Source organism: Lutzomyia longipalpis, chromosome 3 (assembly GCF_024334085.1).
Source record: "Lutzomyia longipalpis isolate SR_M1_2022 chromosome 3, ASM2433408v1".
Classification (NCBI taxonomy): Eukaryota; Metazoa; Arthropoda; class Insecta; order Diptera; family Psychodidae; genus Lutzomyia; species Lutzomyia longipalpis.
Window position 1 is genome coordinate 4,999,215 of NC_074709.1, and position 20,924 is coordinate 5,020,138.

The 20,924-nt window shown below is 36.0% G+C and overlaps 3 protein-coding genes across 5 annotated transcripts in view; 2 read left to right on the forward strand and 1 right to left on the reverse strand.

Moving 5' to 3' along the window:
• Positions 1-20,924, forward strand: part of LOC129791558 (trifunctional purine biosynthetic protein adenosine-3) — a 1,078,967-nt gene that overhangs the window by 325,603 nt on the left and 732,440 nt on the right. The gene's annotated exons all lie outside the window — the stretch shown is intronic.
• Positions 1-20,924, forward strand: part of LOC129791559 (potassium/sodium hyperpolarization-activated cyclic nucleotide-gated channel 3) — a 1,048,222-nt gene that overhangs the window by 184,499 nt on the left and 842,799 nt on the right. The gene's annotated exons all lie outside the window — the stretch shown is intronic.
• The window catches only part of LOC129791562 (BAI1-associated protein 3), a 61,761-nt gene that overhangs the window by 32,150 nt on the left and 8,687 nt on the right, over positions 1-20,924 (reverse strand). For all 3 annotated transcript variants that reach the window (XM_055829762.1, XM_055829763.1, XM_055829761.1), the window contains exons 2-4: positions 16,255-16,496; positions 11,261-11,495; positions 1,283-1,526 (exon numbers count right to left, since the gene is read on the reverse strand). In XM_055829762.1, the coding sequence (XP_055685737.1) occupies positions 1,283-1,526; positions 11,261-11,495; positions 16,255-16,393 (618 nt within the window). In that variant the 5' untranslated portion in view covers positions 16,394-16,496. The remainder of the gene's footprint in view (positions 1-1,282; positions 1,527-11,260; positions 11,496-16,254; positions 16,497-20,924) is intronic.

Genomic DNA, 20,924 nt, shown 5'->3' on the forward strand with positions numbered 1-20,924 from the left:
ATATAAAAGTCTTTTTGCTAATCAAATTTTAATCATCCAGTCATAATACCAGAATATGGTTCAGTACAAAGATTTCCCAGAGGAAAGTAATAAATTAAACTGCATTTGTCTGTATTCCAAGAAGTTTTTGAAGCAAAACCACATGACTTGGTGTTTTTTCCAACAATTAAAATCTACTGCAAAATGTAGTACAGCACACTCAATAAAACTTTACTAAACAAAACACCCCCCACTGAAATGTGATAGTTCAATCCAATATAATATATAGTTTACGTTTTTCATATGTAACTGTGTGACTAAAAGGAGATACCAGAGAGAGAACGGAGGAATTCTCACAGTTCTGTCACTCTATTTAATTTCACCTGAATTCCCTGCAATGTGAGATAGTGGAAAATTCAGAGAAAAGAAAAGAAAGAAAGAAAAATGTGAAGGATCCTAAAAAGATTTCATCGTGAAGTAGCTTTTAAATTGCAAGAAAAACTTCCATGTTGGCTCAAATCCTCTCAAATAAAAGCTCTCTTAAAGCTAAAGCTCTCTGATGGTTGTGCAGGTGGAATGGGGTAAATGGGGGTTTGTTTTCACGGATAAAGCCGGTGTGTGCGAAAAGTTCTATGCGGAAGAGCCTATATAAAATATGCCATCATCATACTAAACATACCACTAAACCACTTTTGTTTAGATTCTCTTACACCTTCCTCGCGCCCATCAGGCAACAAAAGGAGCTTTCATCGCACCCAGACCCTCCTCATGCCATTTCTCTGGGCAATGTTTTGTACGTATACAACCTCCAACGCAGACAAAGTGTACCGTGGGTATAATTATTACAATGAGTCAGTTTGCGAGGGGTGGTTGTGTTTAATTAAATTGCATTAATACAGCCTCTGCAATTAACATTACCTTAACACTGAGATCTCAATTCCCCATATAGACGGAGAATGTATTACAGCACAGAATGGATACTCTGTGAGGGTAATTTATATTGTTTTCAAACTAACGTTGGTGCATTTTGCAAAAACACTTTGTTTACCAAACTATCACTTGTAGACAGACAACAGGGATGAATGAGAGAAATGGAGGAGGGATAATAGCAACTCACACTAACGAGGTTTTGTAATCAAGATATTCTTCTTAAACTCGGTGATTTTTTTTTGTTTTCTTAAATTCAACTCTCAAATTACTTCTCAATGAGTAAGAAGAATCTGATTTAGAAGGTCTTTCAATGAATCAAAAATTAAATTAACGTGATTTATGATGAAACTATAGAATCTTATGGGAAACTGACCTGCCCTCCTGGCGCTGGAGCACCCACGGTATTTGCAATTGTGTACAATACATCAACATAGAGTTGCTCCCTATGCTCAGGACGATCTTCCTCATCCACATGTGCCTCCCTCAAATCTCTCTCATTCTCCGGAAGTGTTTCCGCCCTCGCCTCGGCGGCTCGCATTGATGATAAACGACGATTCTCCCTTTTCCACGCTAGGGCGGTGAAGCTCTCAAAATAGGAACCATCTGTCTCTTGAACTCTGCAACAACAAAATACATTATTACCACCCAAACAGTTTCCGAAGAAAGGTGAGAAATTTTTATTAAGTTTTATGTGACAACTTTCAACTCTATTCTCATCGCTTTTGTCACCCACCCCCCAATCTTCTTCTTCTCTCAATGGAATCCTCATAAGATTTCTCCTTTATACCCCCACATCGTATATTTCTCTGTCTCGTCCCACAAAATGAATTTTCTCTTTCACAAAAGTAAATAGAATTGGTTGTGCGGTGAGAAAGAAGTTTCAGATGGAAAAGTATGGTGGTATATGAAAACTTTTCAATATATACTTATAATTCTTTTTCAATTGTCCAAAGAAAAATTCATTGTGAGATTCAGGACAAATTTATTTATCTTTTCGTTCATGGAGAATATAAAGTTTTTAAGAAGAAGATTTTGCAGATTATATTCATTTTACGTCTTAGATTTGTTTTCTTAATTTAATTTCTAAATTATAGAAAAATTGTATAAAGCTTTATTAAAAACTTTTAAACATATTAATCGTTTTTAGTCGATATTAAAAATAAATTAGCGTAATATATTCACAAAAGAAGAGATCCATAAAGAGATTAAATTTTTTAAGGAGAAAATTCCGTGATTTTTCACAGGACCTTTTGGAACTTTTTGAGTACTACACTCATAGGGTAATAAAGTAGGAAACTTTCGTGTAGCATACAAGTCAAATATAACAAGAGAATATGTAAGGGAACGTGGCCCATTTCGGACCTTCAAAGGTCCGCAAAGAGTGAGAAAAAAATTGAATAAAATAAAAAGCCCTTTTAAAGCTCCTTTTACTCCCATAACTTTCTATTTTTAAAAGTTTTATTAGTTTTAAGTAAAAGCAAATAGAAAAAAGCCGTAAGAGGTCTGAATTGGACCATGTTTCCCTATATGTAGGAGATCCCTCCTAGCGAGAAAATCATCCTACGATACCCTAAGAGAGAAGAAAGCCCATTAATGTCCAATGTAAATCATATTTAATATGAGACGCATCATGAGGGAATGGATATTAAGGGAAGCTATATGAATACAATTTGGTGGAAATTAAGTGGACTTTTCCCATATTTAATATCTTTTATAGCATCTCCACACACACATTCCACCTCATTAGATACTGTGAGACAATAGCCATGAAAGGTGAAGAAGAGGGGATGGAAAAAAATTAATTCTTCGTGGATTCTGTAAGATGATAAACATTTTTAAATTGCTCTGACATTTTATTTGACAGCGGAGGCGCCTGGTGACGATGGAGTCGTCTGTGGTGGTAGCCAACGTTGTACATTTTTAATGGCTCTCCGCGAGTTTACTGACGCCGCTTTTGGGCAAATTGTTTGAGCGCTTCTCTGTTAATTCATCAATTAAAGGGCAATTTTTTTCAGTGGTGGTGTAATTCCCAAATGATGTTTGATGGTGCAAAAAATATACAATCATTAATTCATCCTCACATTTTATTGGCGGAGATAATTTTTTTTTAATTTTTAGCATCCTCTGGTGGACGATTTAAAAAAAATGATTTATATCCCATATGCGGATATAAATCAATTTACAAAAATTGCTGTCATACAACATGTTTCTCCCTTATGTGACACCACAAAATCCTTTTTATTTTTATAAATGACCAATTTTGTGAAAAATTATCCGTTTAAAATTGCGAAATGTTATTAATGTTGAGGATGTACATATTTTTATGGTTCACCAGAGTATCTTTATGTCAATCACCATACATTGGGATAATTATTTTGTCAATTGATACATAAAAACCACAGACATGGAATGAATGGTTTTGTTCATCATTTACTTCAATTAAATTTCATGGAAAAGGTTTTATGGGGGAGAAAATGTGCCCATGTGTGTGTGTTTTGATGTGGTTGCATGTTTGTTTATTCTGTGAATATTTTAGGGGATGAAAAATTGCATCAACTAAGCGAGGTAGATGCGTTCAGGGTGGTTTACAGTTCATTATTTAGGAGAATATACCTTTGTATATAGATACAGGTATATCAAGGGATGATTCGTATATATAGAGATAAATCATAGTTTGATGAGAGAAACCAATAAAATTTTAAATCATCCACCCGTGTGAGAAATACGATGACATGGCAAATTGCACCTATCCGTCCAATGCATCATCCCCCTCTAACTTTCAACCCCCACACAGGGGTGATTTCTCCGCTGACTCTTCATCCTACGGGATTTGTATATACACACATATTTTCAATGCAATGCTGATGATTTGACGGGGGGACGCGCAGAAGTGGATGGCAGGAGAGGCACAAAATGATTAAATTTAATTGATGAAAGTGGCACGTTTAATGAATTTCGCACGAGATGAAAATTAATGTGAATAAAAGTCAAGTGTGACGGTGATTTATGAAATCTCGTGCACGGTGTGCTGGATGCTCTCTTTTTTGGCTTTTATAGAGAATGGGGAGAGTATGGGAATTGAATTCCTCATTCATTTGGAACTTAATGAGTTTGAGCGTCGCACTTTGCCAATGACTGTGAGAATTTCCCAATTTTCCAACCATCCCCACCCCGCACCAAATTGCTAGAGAAGTTAATGAGTTTTCTCGCAAATTCCCTCGCGGAAAAATGTAGATGTTAGCATTAATTTAGAGGATGAAAACAACGATCATGATCAATTAGATGACCCTTTCCTTGACTTATTGCATTTTGTCATGTCAACAAAAATTCCCTTGTGGATATTATTTTTATGAAGCTATAAAATTTCCATAAAAATACGTCTGAAGGACATTTGAGAGCTTAGAAAAATATTCATGTTTACTTTAAAAAAAAATCACAGCAAATATAAAATCTTCTTGTTGTTGGATTGAATATGATGTTGAATTTTCAAAAATGCAAAATAAGCTCCCAATGCACTTGCTTTTCACGCAGAAAAATGATGATATATTCTCTTCTATCGACAATACATAATATGTTGTATGCATACCTATGTATGTATATAATATTGACTGCTCTATTGAATTTTTGAATATAAATATAAAATAAGTCAACTGAAAATTTTTCACGTCTGCATAAGTTATTTCAAAGTGACTTGTTTACCTTAATATCTTTTCTATAAGATGATTTAATAAAGAAATATCTTATGGATATGAGAAAATTTATTGCCACATATTTGGGGAGCTCATAAATAAACGAATTTGAGATTAAAGGAAATTTTTTTTCCATCCAAACATTTTTTCAATAACTTTTCCCTTAAACTTTCTTCATTTCTTTACATTAACGAGTCTCTTAAAATAGAGCAAGAATGCAAAAAAAAAACATCAAATTTAATTTGTAAATTCCCTTCAGAGTTTGATTACTTTTGGGTCCCACCGACGCAGTGAATTTATGCTACCGGTAACGTTGCTACATAAAGACGTGAATCAATTTTATGGCTTTTAATTTTTAACCCTTCAGCATTTCCTGTCGGCATAGAATTCATTGCAAAATGTGTGCGGGCGTGAAATAAATTTCTCTTCTGCAGGAGGGTTAATCAGGCAATGCTGAGAGGGTGGTTGCTATAAATTGGTGCAAGTACTGTGTGCGGGTGGAAAAGAAAATGCTTCATAGCGTTTAATTTCTCGTTCTGTATCATAATTAAGTGGGCGTTTAATGAGAGAAAATTCACGAGTGTGTTCCTTTTGAGGAAGACGTGGGGGGGGGGTTGAGGCAAGCACATTCTGAGGGAAAATTAATTTTCCCTCTTGCAGAATCACAGGCAAAAGGGTTGTTTTTCCTTCGGCAAATTTCTTGCAAGATGTAAGGATTTGTGCATATTAGGGGCTTCTCGCAGGGTAGTAGTTTTGAGATGGGGTGTGGATAGGGTGGCCCAAGTAGCTGGGGTAGGCGGGGGGAGGGGGTGGAAATTTTATGAATTCACGATCCATCGGCAAACAAAAGATGAGGAAAATCTCATGATGGTTGGAGATGGCAATGGAATAAATCCCAGTTTTGTCTTCGTAGCCACATTCTCATCCGCCAGACACACCATCAACATGAATTTCTGAGGAGATTCTTGTGTGTCATATGATGAGAAAATGGCCATGCGGGAAGAGAAGAAAAGCCATAGGAGATAATAAAAAGAACGCGTAAATAGAGTCTAATACAAATTTTATGGTGGGCAGATAAATATATAGAAGAAGAGGCAACAAAAGGGAGGCTGCAAAGAAACTACATATACCGTAGAAGAAGAACCCCAAGGAGATCACACAGCATGCAGCAATGAAGAACAGACAAAAAATACTTTGGGAAGAGACACGAAATGGATAAAAATTAGATAAAGTAGAGCACCGGGGGTGGATTTTTTTCTACGTCTCTGGTAACATTCTGTGTGAGGTGAATGTTTTAGGAATCAACTTAGCAATATACAGTAAACACCTTTTATCGATCCACTTTATGGGACGATCTCTTGGAGCTTTTTTTTTTGAGCTCTCTTCTCCATCTTCTCATCTTTTTCCTTCACACAAAATGGGGTCTAGGGGTTATTTTTATTTAATAACAACAAATTCCCTAACGCTATTATCCCGTCTCGTCCTGCACTTTGCCATCTCGTTTAAGAAAGCTCATCCCCATTTTGGATCAAGGAGAAGGATATCAAAAGGCAGGCATCAACTCTGTTGATTAATCCAATTACCTTGCAAAACAATGCTGTTTTACGGTCTATGGAACCATATAGTGTCTTGCTAAAGGGGTGGTAAGGGTAGAGGTGTATATAGTACCACAAACTTCCCTTTCATCGCATGAGAATACACTGGAAATCTCCTTGAATAGTGCTGAATAGCCATTAGGCGTGAAATTTGATTTCATCACCGTACAAATTAAATTGCTAAACTATTATTTAATGAGCAAGGTAAACAAAAGAATTAAAGGTATTTATTATATTCTTGATCTCTAGCAATAGTTCAAATGGAGTTAATTCAAAAAAAATTCTTCAAAAGAAAAGGTTAAAAAATATATGAAAAATTCCATTTTAACATCAACTTAATATTTATGGGGTGGAAAACAGTCTCAAAAAAAAAGGAATCTAAAGTCTTTGAGCCAAAAGATTTGACATATCAAAACTCTCGTCAAAACTCCATTTCCCAACTCCTAAGAAAATTCCTTTGTTGGGAATTTTTTTTTGTCTCACTGAATTTTTCCCACAATTTCTCATTGTGTCTGCCTCGTCGTTCGTGAAGAAATTCTTGTCTCTCGTATTTCTCTTCTCATCGACAAACACAGGCAAATATACACAAGAAAGTATGAAGAAAAAAACCCCTCTACCATTCTTGAAAAACGAAAAACCCCAACCCTTGGGTGAGGAGAGCGCGTATCAGTGGCTTGAAATCGTATATAAATGCAAATGGGAATGTCTGTGGGGAAGAGATTTAAATTCGTTGCGGTGGAAAATCCGAGAGAGAGAGAGGGTGAAAAAGCCTATGTACATACATTTTCTTATCGCATTTCCAATGATTATGGCACAATTGCAAACATATGTAAGAGTAGTGGTAGAGCATGAGCGGATCGGTGTGGAAGCCCAAAACTTTACCAGCTGATGGTACTCTACAAACTTCCCACGAGAAACCCCTCCCGGAAAATTTTTCTCTTTATCATGAAACTTCGAAGCCATCTCTCAAATATCATTTTGTGTGTGCGGCTTCAGCTCCAGAGGGTGATTTTTGAACAAAATTGTAATGACCCATTGTTAAGGGATGGAGAAGTGGGTGAGGAGGTTGTCTTTTATATTTTAATTAATTAAAATCTCTACCATCTCTTACTACATGGAAGCTCGTAAACACCCCCAAAGTCCTCAATTTCTCCGTATTGTATATAGCATTGGAATCTACCATGGAAAATCACCAATCTAACTATGTATGAATGGGGGATGGAAATTCCTTTGGAGAATGAGAGAAGGAAATTCGACAAATTTCCACCACCCCCTCGTGGGAGATTGCCTCTGTGATTGGGCAAAAAATGCGATAAAGAATTTTGAAGAGGGAAAAATTCGTATATACACAGAAAGGTTGGAATTTAATTGATTTCTATTATTCAATTTACATTCATGAAAATGACATCATGCCTTCACAAGTCACTGATTTTCATTTGGGGATTCCAAGCTGAGATTAAATTCAAATTTATTTCTATTGCTCTATTTCTCATTTGGTTTAAGATTCTTCTTTTTTTACCCCTTAATGAGATTAAGATGCAATAAATCGCGTATTTATGCCATGCAATGAGCATAGAAAGAAGATTTTCTTATGACGCAATTAAATTGTTAACAAAAAATGGGTTTACTTTATTAATCCGTAATAACTACAGCGAGGGAGGAGACCTTGATATAATATGTACGTACCTATATATGCCTAAAATAGAATGAGATTAGAGAACATGCAAAAAAAAAATCTATCCTCCCTTCAATATGCAATAAATGATAATAATCTAGATGAGTGTAGCACGTTTTGTCGATTATAACTCTACTGGAGAGGAGAGACCTTCCCCGTGCCTTTCGCCTTAACCATTTCGTTTTATTAGAAGAGCACTCACGGAGAGAGATATGCTATATTACTGATTAATCAACTTGTGATAGCTTTTTCGAAACTTTCTACTACATCTCCCAAAAACCACAATGCTTTCAAACCAACCATCTATGCCATTCTTCCATTCAATATGCCTCAAGGATAATTAATTATATAGAGCACAGACGATGAAAATTGAGGATGAGCGAGGGAATCTCAACAAGTGAATTTCAACAAATCTCATTACATTTTTCCCGTCATGACCCCTTTTTCTCCTATTCTCAATGTGATTAACTTTTAAAAGGAAAATGAGAGCTTTTCAGCGTTCATTGAGATAAAGAAAGAATATATTGAAACAAACACCCTCAATGGCAAATGATAGCCACGTGCAAGCTTTACGGGAAATCTCCCACACAAGACCCTTAAAAGAGACGCACTATGTAGAAGAATAGATGAGACAAAAATGGAAAAGTTGGGAAAATACGAAAAATATGCTATGTGGTTTGGCGATAGGATTAGAGGGGGTTTTAGACGGTATAATGTTGGAGGAATCATAAATCGAAAAAAACGTTACCACCCACCCCCTCAGAAACCTTCAGCATTCCCCTTTCCACGCAAGTTTATATACCATCACTCCCACGCGATTTCTGCCAATATCCGCACTTTTCTCCTCATACTAACCCCCATACAATTCAACTTCTCTTCCGTCTTCCGGCGCAAAAGCATCCTCTCACCCATTCCAAGAATGTCAAATTTTTCCCCAATGCAAATTCAATAAAAAAGGGACCCCTAACGCTTTTTTTTTACTAAAGGTAAAATACACACAACATGCTCAGGGATAAATATACATATATAGGAAAATCATCCTGCCTTTTTTCTCTCTCTAAACAACACCTCGTGGGAGTGATGAAGACACGTGGAAAATTTAGATACTTTTATACACCATTGCAATATTTTATATTCCAGAGGTGTACTCAAAGGAAAAACCCTTCAGAAAGTTTTGGGAAAAGTACGTTTGGGGAATCCATTTGCTGTGTTTGGTTCCTTTTTCCTTTAGAAAAAAAAAGTTTCCCTTTAAAGGGAAATTGAAAATAAAATGGGGTGGTTGGTTTTCATTCAATAAAATAATGCAAAATTAATTGATTTACAGGCTACAACGTGAAAGAAAGTAATTATTTATAGGAACATTAATTTATTTTGAGATTTATTGCATTTTTTTTGTTTAGAAATTTGCATGTTATTTCTAATTTCCCTACATGGGCAATTTTCTTCCTTGACCTACATTTTAAAAGTGCCATAAGTAGTAGAAAGTCGTAAAATGCTTATCTTTTGTGGTGTATGTAGGGTTGTTGTTGTTATATGCTGTGAATTCTTTCTCAATGGGTTTTCCCACACCTCTCTCTCTCTCTCTCTCTTTTCAAATGTTGGGAAAATCCCTATCGTGGCTCAATCGTGTGAATAATGCTTACATTTTTTGGCAGGATGGTGGTGATGGTCTCTCTGTGTGTAAAGTGCTCTTGCCACATTGTTGCTCTATCACTCGATGGGGGTATTACTATTAAGTCGTATGAAATATTCATTCAACGTCATTCGTCTCTCTCCCGGGGGCAAGACAAGGAGCCGCCCCGGGCCTTTTGGAGGAGGGTTTTGTTGTGCGAGAAATATCTCCTCTTGTGTTTGAGGAGATTTCAAGGAGCGTGTTTTTGCTGCCAAGTGCCTGTTACATGGGTATTCCATCCGAATCACTCAACTGGTAATGATTTTATGATCATTTGGATACTCTCATGTGTGCGGCATTGCTTCACAGCATGTGTTTGAAAATCCAACCCTCCTCACCATGTTCTCACGTCTTTCCCACACCCCCCATCCCTCCAGCCCATTCTCGATTAGCCCAATAGCAAATTCGATTATTCACCACCCAGAATTATTGAGTTTTCCCTTTGATCTCCCTGTGCGTTTGCCCACCCACCCCCACACCCCCAATAACGGAAAACTCTCATCAGGAGTGGGTTCTCCATTTCAAGACGTCGCACCGAGAAAATCATCCCATAAATTCCAAGAGGTTGCTTTTGATGATGAAAGAAACATTCCGAATGATTTTTTTTCTTCTATCAAGAAAAATTTCACCTATTGCCACACATTCAAGTCCCTAATGTAGGTCCTGCAGAACCGAATTAGCCAGATGAGGAATTATTTGAGCGGAAGGGCGCGGAGTAGAACAAATCGATTTTCTTATCACAGAGTCACTATATAGGTATACGTTATCTACCCCAACGTGTGTACAAAGTTTCCCGGGAAAGTTTCCCGCTCTAAATTCACCTAAAAACACTGCTGCTGTGTTGTGGGCTGGAACTCTTTGGGCACAAAGATGTGAAAATTTCACCGGGAATTGAGCTCCTTGAGTTCACAGAGACAATCTAACTTTGGTCACAACTTTGGGGAAAACACCCACCAAAAGGCGAGAAGGTACAACTTCGTGTTGGGGATTTCATACATACTTGGAGAGATAAATTTTATGATTTGTCTTGGAGATTTCAAAAAGGTGTGTGTATAAGTATAATGGTAAAACCACATCATCCACAAGTTTTAAACTTAAATCCCTAAGCTGAATGCAATTTAAGTTTAAAATCACTCTTATATCCTCCAACAAAACTCCTCAAGAAGTTTCATTTCAAAAATTAATAAAGATAGAAGCAATTTGTTGGACTTTTCGTCTAATCCCTCCCCCACTCGCCCCCTTAATTCATTTAAATATATTTGTGGGGATGCAAAAATTACTCTACAGAGTGACATTATAATGTACTGCACATAAAATGAGTGGGTTTCTGATGCAATTAGTCCTTCTGCAGAAGGGAACTCCATACATATAGTATATGTGTGGTTTTCTAATGAGAACGAAATGTGGCTTTGCACCACAAATAATTTCCCACCAATGACAACTCTTGTCGTTGCAGTGAATTGAGTGGCAAAACCACTAACTTTCGAACAATCACCGCGTCAAACGGAAATGATGAAAAGTACATTTTCATCAGAGATTCTTGTGTAACCTCTTAATTACTTCTATTCCTCTCTGTGGAGGAATTCACATTGGGAATTCGCAGAAACAAATTGTAGGTATATATTGTATTACGTAATTTGAGAAGAAGAAGATGACAAAATTTTGAGGAAGTGGTTACATACACTGGGGATTGTATGGAAGATAAAAAAAAATCACTCACCCAGATGTGGATCGAGAATCAATTTCAGGCCATGAGAGTCTCCGTCGACAGAACGCCAATGGAGGCCGATCCGGTGGTGTGGTGTGAACAGGTGAGTTCCTCTGTCGAAATGACCCAGTTCGTGGGGGAACTAGACATTCGAGATTCCTCGACTGTCGCCTCGAGGATGATTGTCCGGTGGTGGTTTGGGGTGGTGGTGTTGCAGCTCCCGGCTGGGGTACAACTTTGGGGAAGCCTGTGAAAAAGGGATATAGAGCAATTAAATTTCCCTCACAAGGACTCAAACAGTGATGTACTCCTCGAGCACATCAAAAGACGATGGAAAATTAAATTGAAACCACAAAAACCGCACAGTGCTACCCTATATAATAATCATCCTTATAGCAAACTTTCCTTCCATTCTTTCAGCGAAGCAATGATTTTTTTCCTTGGTGAAAATTGAAGGTTTTTTTTATGTAGAAACTTTATGAGAATAAGCTTTTATTTCTCCAAAAAATTTCCAAGTTTCCCAAGATGAATGAATTCGCAATTTATTGTGGCTTCCACACGAAAGGACACACACACACACATAACTCTCATAAGAAAGTCTTCTCTCTATAATGACATATCCCATAAATTTTCTTCTCTACCCCAAACAAATTCATTTTACATGACAAATTTCATTTGCAATTTACACTAGAAATTATTTAATAAAACCTTATTGAAATTCACAGTGGCATAGTGGTTAGAGACATTCCACAACTTCCACAACTGAAGGAAAATGGTTAGAGGTGAACAGATTAGTCAATTTAATAGATAGATGAATTTATTTTTCAAGAAAACTAATAATATTTGTCGTTAAAATCGAGTGGAAATGTCTTAATTTTTTTAACAAATTTGATGCTAAAAATTTTAACTAGAAAGTTTTCTTAAAAATTCATTTCCTGCTTATCTCAGGATATGACCTAAAAAACGCGAAAGGATTAATCTAATGTTGACGCAAATATTTTTAAATCACACTCAAATGTCTAATTGAAACTCAAAAATATTCTATGTGCACAAAACATTTGTTCTTATTAATTCCTATAGATATGGAGAAATTTCCAAATTTATTTTTAATTTTCAACTCTGGAGTAATCTTGTAACATTTTCCTTTTATGAGACCTCCTTGAGACAGAGAATGAGTGTTTTCCACACAGACAATAAATCGAGGAGGAGGCAAATTAACGCTGCTGACGAAGCTGAAGTATTTTAAGGGAGAGAGGGTGCCATGGTTATCATCATTCACACAAGTGGTGAACTGATAAAAGGTCATATGGAGAATACTTCTTGGCACTTTGTTTTCAAAGCCGCTTTGTCACTTTAGCTCCTACACATAGCAGCTACATAAAATGTGGAGAAAACACCAAATATTATTAAAAATTTCTACATTGCCTTCGGGATTTGTCTTGTGAAGAATTCATTGCAATTGTAAGCATGCTGAAGGAAGAGCTTCTCTTCTTTTTGAATGAAATCTGTTGGCTATGTTCATGTGTACATAATGTACATAGAAAGGGTTTATGAATTGCTTAATCTGGAAGGTCTACTACGAGGGACACTCCCTTATGTAAAGAGAAAGTCCCGTAAAAATGATGCTAAAAACCTTCCTGCGCATTGATGGAGACACTTCAATGAAACCACCCACACAGTGTGTGGCAAAATGAGGGGTTTTGATTTAAATTTTAAGGGGTTAACTGTTTCATATAAACATACATATGTATAGACCCTATATATGTTGAATATGTCTCATCATTCCGTAATTGCGTGCTATAAAAAATCGCACAACCCGACGATGGAGACAGGCGTGCTTTTGAGGGTGTTTTTGGGGGGAATTTCCCATTCTCTCCTAAAAATCTCATCATATTTTTGAAACAACACACCATAACATAGAATATTTATTGCAAAAGGAACACCCACAAAAAAAAGAAACGTAAAATTCCGTATTTTACTCAATTATTCGCAACACAACACACATAACACAAAGTCATCGAGTTTAGCACGACATTCCCACAGAGTGAAATAGTTCTACCAGGTAGGTTCTTATATGGTTGTTTTTTTCGTGTGTGAAAAATGTAATTTTCACAATGTGCTCAACAACTCTTGGCATATTTTACAACACCCTCTTGGCACCACACGGTGGGTGTAATTACATTTAACTGGGTGTTTGTTGCCATTATCAGGGATTTCATGTGAGATTTATAAGAAGAATTTGCATAGAAAATTGCCTAATTTTAGCATTAATTCGGGAAATTGGCAAAATCTTATTATCCTCTATGTTGGAACAATATGTAAAGACGACGATTCGACTATTTAGTTTTCTTTGAGTAATGTTTTATGTTTATCAGACAACATTTTGAAACAGTTTCAATAGAATTTTCTGAGGGTTAAAATGCTATAAAATCAGGGTAAGAATTTCTATAAAACTTTATGACCACTCGTTGCATTCAGAACAGAAAATTTAAAAAAAAATTAAACATTTTCATCCGGAAAATGAGATCATGATGTATGAGACCTATTTTCAACACCTCATGCTAGAAAAAAGCTACAGGAAAATATCATAAAATGCGGAAAATCCATCAATCTGTAGAGAAGTAAAAGCCTGATATAGTCCCTAAAAAAATAGCAGCAAAAACATGCTCTTCATCATGTTGTAATATGTTTAATTGTGACATATTTTGATTAATAGTAAATGTCATTCTGTGTTGGCGAAGATATGAAAATTTCATTTATCATTCGCATTAAAATTGTGTGTGTGTGTGTTTGTTAACAAGCTGGTGGGATTTGATGAGGGATATTTTCTCTCTGAGATTTTCCCGAGGATGCGTCATGAGCACCCCCATAAACAAATTAAACTATTTTCTACCCTTGGCATTGTAATGAGATTCATCAATCTTCATTTTCTCCAATGTCTACTGTAGCGGGGGAGGTGTGGGGAAAATTTTGGAATTAAATTTAACATCACATCCAACAAACCATATAAAATCATTCCACACAATTTTGGCGGGAAAAGTGCCACAGCTAAAATTAGTCCATTCTCTCTTCCGTACAATACCCCCAAAAGCCCCAAAATAAAGCACACATTTCCATCCACCACACTCCCCCTTCGGCATATTGAGCTGAAAGAATCCCCGTAATTTAGCACAGCTATGGGGGCAATGTTATGAAGGTAAATTGCTGTTGAAAATCTCAATGCCATCAGGAAGTAATTAGAGGAGTTCAATATCCGCCATTGATTTTGGCTCTTTTCAGAAGATAAACAAGGGAGGAAAGTTTTGGAGAAAAACCAGACAACACACCATTGACCTCTTGTGCCCCAATAACATTTTCCAGACTTTGTCCACATTTTCCAACCAAATCAGTTGCTTGGGGCGCATTTTTTTTTGACTAAAAATGGAAAATTTCCTTTAAAATTAAATTCTATCCTGAAGGAGGGAATTATTTTGTTGAAAGAAATTTTTTTGGCAAAAAAAACTTTAAATTATGGATTAAATTCTTCTAAAAGTTCTGATTATTCATCTTTAAATTGTCTTTAATTTGTTTTATTGAAAATTGACAGGATTTTACGACAACTGATTAGAAATGAAAACTTTGAAAGTTCAATTACTTCAAAATGGGTAGTTTCAAGTCTTAGTTTCATGATAAAGCGTTAAAATAAATAACTTTTCCTCCCTAGCCAACAAAAACAATTTTCTAATTCAAAAATATTCACAATCATGCGGGTTAGTTCCAATCACTCTCACTTGCCCCCGCAAAATATACTCTTAAAAGCAATCAATTGGGGATTTTTCCCCATGCTGTGTATCATCTAATTTCCTATTGAACACCATTTTCCTTTCAGTTGGAATTTGTGTCTCCCCACGGGGGGTTATTTCTGACACTCCCCTCCCTATCCAAAAAAAAGCCTCACAGCAGTCATCTTCCTTTTTCTTCCAACTCTGTGCCATTTTATTATTGATTCCGCTCCGTCAATTACTTTTCCTCTCCCCATGAGAAACAACGTAAAGTCATTAATAAAATATCACCTTTTACCGTAAAATTTTCACATACCACCCACACTCGTCTTTAAACATATTTTTTTCATCGAGTAAACACTGCTATATATACAATTGGGGTGGTATTGAATTAAAAATGAATTTTTTTGCACACTTGAAAACTGTTGAGTTTTCATTGGAAGTTATTGTGGGAAAGATATTTTATTTCCACACACACACTCTGGGAGAGCTTTTCTGTGTGTGCTTTTTTATAAAAAAAAAAGTTGAATACCATACATCATCTCTTTGTGTTATGTATAAAAGCTATTGGGCCACTCTGTATGATCGTAAAATTGAGCGTGATGCAAAATCAAAGAGTAAACACAAATAAAATGGTTGTTGAAAAAGTTTTCAGGCTTCTCTCTTGTTAAATACGATGCCATTTATTTGTTAAAAGCTTGATAAGTTTTAAATTTATTTATTTTTTCATTGAATTGGCAAAAAAGAGAAGCTTTTTGTGAACTTTTGCGAACTTGCGGAGTATTGAGGACTAACTTAGATTAAAATAAATGTTTCTTTTACCTAAGTCTGCACTTTTCATGAAAATTGTCTCTTTGTGAATTTTTTAGAGCCACTTTTATAGATTCTTGCAAAATTGGCAAATTTTATTGAAATAACCATGAAAAATAGAAAAGAATTGATTTTAATAAAACCAGCAGAGGGGGGATTGTAGCGAAAAATTCATTAACAATTTTCTTTTTAAATGAAATTCCTTTTCCATCGTCCTGCCTTTGAAGACTGACATTGATAAGCAATGTAAAGGTCCTTTTAAAAGAAAATTCTATTTTTGTGGAATTTTCTTTGGAATTTTTGAATACTTTAACCACATTTTCTTTGTTTTTCTTCCTTGTCGTATATCCTTGTAAGGTTATACATATTGTGTGTGAAGGATTGGGCAAAAGACTGGGTAGAAAACATACAGGAGGAAAAAGAAAATAAACTTACCATGAACATGTGAATTGTTTCCCTTGTCTTGTGGCACTTCAGTTGATTCCTGACGTGACATTGAGAATCTCCGTGGACTCAGGCCTAATCCCGCCACACCACTCGTCACATATTGCTGAAGTGAACTAAAGAAACTCATCTCGAATTTCCCTCACACCCACGCGATTCTATAGCTTTTGTGCACAATTCCACCCCCACAGCTGCCACCAGAATTTTTCTCCTGGAACTCTCACAAGTTTATCCTGTGTGTGGAGAGAGAGAGAAAAAAAACCAACAGTGTAAGTTGAATGAATAGAAAGAGGATAATTAGTGATGATGAAGGAAGAAAAGATATGAAATTAAATCCTGGTTGGAGAGTTTAATTTGCAACATCGCAGCCACGTTCGTTATTTTGTGCATTTCATTTTTGTGCACTAGTTGAATAATTTTTATCCCATTAAAGCCCTTTTTTTGTGCGTCACAGCATGCACTTTTTCCTCATCATGCTCAAATGGAGCTTTTCATTTTTTGAGAAAAAATGTACTACGGAAAAGGAAATATGAAGCTTCACAGTGAACTTTACGCATTGATTTTGTCGAGTACTAAATGGGGATCAATTTTGTATCACCATTTAATTAATTAATTACACGTAAAGCTTTGTAAAAAAAATCTCGAGGTTTTTTGTTGCTTTTTGATACGGAAAATAATCAAGTGATTTATAGCATTTGTGATAATTTTTATTTAATTTTCAGTGTTTTTAAAAATATAATCCGCTGTGGTTGAATTCTGATACAAAACACTACTTTCCCATACGATTTTCCACAAGTTTTTCTTTAATGTTGAGGACTGATGCTTTCTTCTAAGTTTTTCTTTTCATTTTCAGTACATAGACATCAAGAAATATTGAGAAAAAAATCTTGCAGGAAAAATTGTTATTTCACATCTGAATCTACCCACTACCACTTCTAATGCCGCTGCACTATAAATAGCTACATAAATATGGGGAAAATGTTATCATCTTTGCCAGGAGATGAATTTCAAAAATTTGCTTAATTGATTTTCCATCAAGCCCCATTGAGAAATAATGTCAATGAGGGTCAATTTCAATTGCCACAGAATTATTTACCCGAAAATATTGACCTACTTAATCAAACATGTTGATTATGGTATAAAATTAGAAATTACCCATCGTTCATCACTGATTTTCATTTTATTTCATTCACACATCATACCCCAAGCAAAGGAGCTTTACCGGAGGATGCTCCACCACAAAATCAAAAATGCATAGAGTGTGACAGAAATGGAGTTAAAAAAAATATATAGATGAAAGTTCCCTGTAAAAGTTCATGACACAAACTTTCGAATGTGGTAATTTGTTTTCTCATTTTACCTTCATCCCCACGCGTCATCCCTAATCCCACCATTGCAGCCATGTGAGGAATAAAAAGTGACACACCAGGCACTCGTGAGAGGAGACATTTCTTCTTGCATTCAGTAAATGGGGTGGTCTCTCTCAAAATTCTCCTTCAAAGTACCCACCCCCGCACAACCCCAATCCCCTACACCATACAAGATGTCAATTCTGTTGCATGAGCTTGCCTTGTTGAAAAAAAAGGATGAAGTAAAAAGTGCACAACTTTTCATATATAAGCACAGAGAAGAGCAGCAGCTTGCACATTGACGATGTTGCTGCAAGATTTTCTTCACTCTATGGTGCTGTATGAGTGGAGAAAATTTATGGCCCTTAGCTGTCTGTAAGTTTTTTCCCCCCTTTAACTTGCTTTTAACCCTGCCTCCGGAAAGATGTGGCAAATTTTTAATGTGACCTGCAATTCAGGTGTTTATTGCATTTAATCGTAAGGCTGTGGCAAATTCATTTCAACATTAAAACCTTCAATGAACCCCTCAAATCAGTCCAAAATACCGGAGTAATTGTATTAAAAAAAAAACAAACCCGAATTATCAAGATATATAGTAAACTTGAGCCAAAAGGATTTATTAGTTAATTAGTATTGGAGACAAAGAAAATATTTATGCTCTATATTTAGGAACAATATTCTCCACTCCGGCAACTGAAAGCGACTGAATGAGAAAACTAATTAAATAAACCGAAGGGAAAGTCATAATTGCACGAGAAAGTGGTGGGGCCCAAGACGTCGGAAGGAAATATTTTGTGTCAGACACACATTGCTATATATAAAGCAATTTCTCTCATCAAATTTCTACCTTAAATATATTATTAAAATATTTCAAAAATAATATTCCACCCTTCATTGGCAGTCTCATGTTTTCCACCCTCTGCCCCCCCCCTTAATAAATTAAATTTAGACAAGAGAAATTTGTTTGAAGTTTGGAATTTGATTTTTCTCCATCATTTTCCTGAATAATTTCTATATGAAAAGCACCAACATTTTGGAGTTTGGAAATTTTGAAATTGGAACTGCCAATTATTTCCCCCTTTGGCAGTTTTCCATCGAAAGGTAATGTATAAATAGTATACGCAAGTACGAGAATGTTTGAGACGTTTGAAATTACGGAATAAAAATAAAAATTCTGTAATTGGAGGGAATGATTGGAAAATTAATTTACAGAAAAAAGTCCAATTTGCAGGAACATTCAAGGAAAATAAGTAATTTCCATCTCTAATGGGGTACAAACCCCTTCCTATTACAATCCCTCACACATCTACACTGAGAGCTTTTAAGCTCAACAAGTGCCATTTTCTTTTATTATTTATGAACAATAAAGTATTTGTTGAACATACATTACACGCTGGTTCGGTGTATGCTTTCGCAACATTTGAATGAGAAATATTTTATCAAAAATATTTTTCCCTTCGCGCTTTTGTGGGGGGACCAGCAATGCGGGACTATACATACTAAGTGGGAGGGGAGTCAATTGGCTAATATACAATATTAAATAACATGGACTTTATCGCGAAATCTATATGCTAATTTATCCAAACAACATAATATAGCAGCTTGTGAATGTTTCCCAGACATGCCAAAGTGTCCTCCTAAATTTTATCCTCATTATTTTCCTAAATGCTAATAAATGAGGAGCACCATTCAAGGGTGAGGGGGGCAGCGGCGACTTTATTTAAATAATTCCCCCATTTCCCGGAGGGGAGGTATTTTAAATTTTCAAGAAGATAAGCAGAGCGATTTTGTTTTGTCCCCCCAACCGCCAAAGAAGTGTTTGTCTGGCTTTGTGAAACAGGTGGTTCAAGGTTCACCACTTTGACCCCAAACTATGCCATGACAAACACAGTGCAGTAGCAAAGCCACATGGCAAATGATCACGGGGATATTTCACAAGTCGCTGACGAGAAGGGCACTCCAATAAATTATATCCACCCCCGCACCCTCATCAGTGTCCAAGAGAACGTATTGTGGTGGGTATACCCACCGAGGGATTCATTATTTTCCCACTTCTGTCACATTAATTTCGATTTTAGTCGCAGCGCAAGAAGAAAAAAAAAACGAAACTCCTCGCGCGAAAGATAATGTTTATCGTCCGCGATAATTTTTCTCAATTACACCTCCAATTGTTTCTTTCCTTTTCCACATTTTGTGTTCGTGATGGAAGCAATTTTCCCGCAACTAAGAAAATCCCCCCGTGGCTCCTTAAGAGCCACACACCGGATGGAAGGACTTTTAATGCTTTGGCACCCCCACAGAGCTATTTAATTTAGTGTCTCCAACGCGGCCTGTGTGCGAGGAGATGAAATCAAGTAAATGGAAATGTGCCTTCGGTGTTGGGACACATTATCTCACAGCAGTGTAGATTTTATTTTATTTTGTTAATTCTCAATAAAGGAAAGAAAAGTCTGCCATTAGGAAGGTTCAATGATTTTCTAGGTCACACTGAGAAAGTTTCCCAGCAGTGGAGACGCCCGGTGTGAACTATGTATATTGTAGGAAAGCTTGTTGACCACAAAGTTTTATTCATTAAAGCAAAAACACCAGGTGATGTTGTAATTTATGTACACTCTTGTTTTGATTAATTTTGCACTACAGTGGAGGCGCCGGGTAGATTAACAGGTGGTCTCGTGTTAATCATAAAAGATCCAAAAGATAATCTTGCTTTAATGTCGAGACGTCAGGTATATAAAATCATTGACTCCTTAAAATGCTTTTATTATGAAATTCTTCTTGTGTAGCAGTGGAGGAGCCTGGTAGTAAGTATGCGGAGGATTTAAATTATTGATCTTTTTGCTAATTTTCTAATGGAATCATTTACCATATTGTAGGGAAATTTCAAATGAGTTTTCTTCAAGCAAAAATTCAATTATAATTGTCTCTTGAAACATCTCTAACAATACCCTACATTCTTCGTAAAATAAATTCATAGAAGTATGTATAGAGAAGAGAAAACTATGCATAATAGATTCTTCCTATCTCAAGCTACAAATGCTTGTATACCGCCAATTTCTAGGGAAGGAACTTTCATATGATTGGAGTACCCGCCATATAATTGTGATTGAACCTTTTGTGCAAAAGTAATTGGAAAATTTCATTTCCCACACACCGGAGGTATTTGAATTGAGGGGGAAAATAACTCATTTGCAAAGAGTGGAGAGAAAAAAGAAGAAGAAAAAAAGAGAGAAATGTTTATGATAGGAAGAAGAGAGAAATTGAAATTTTATCCATTTGTGAAATCACAAAATCTAATATGAATATCCTGGAGGG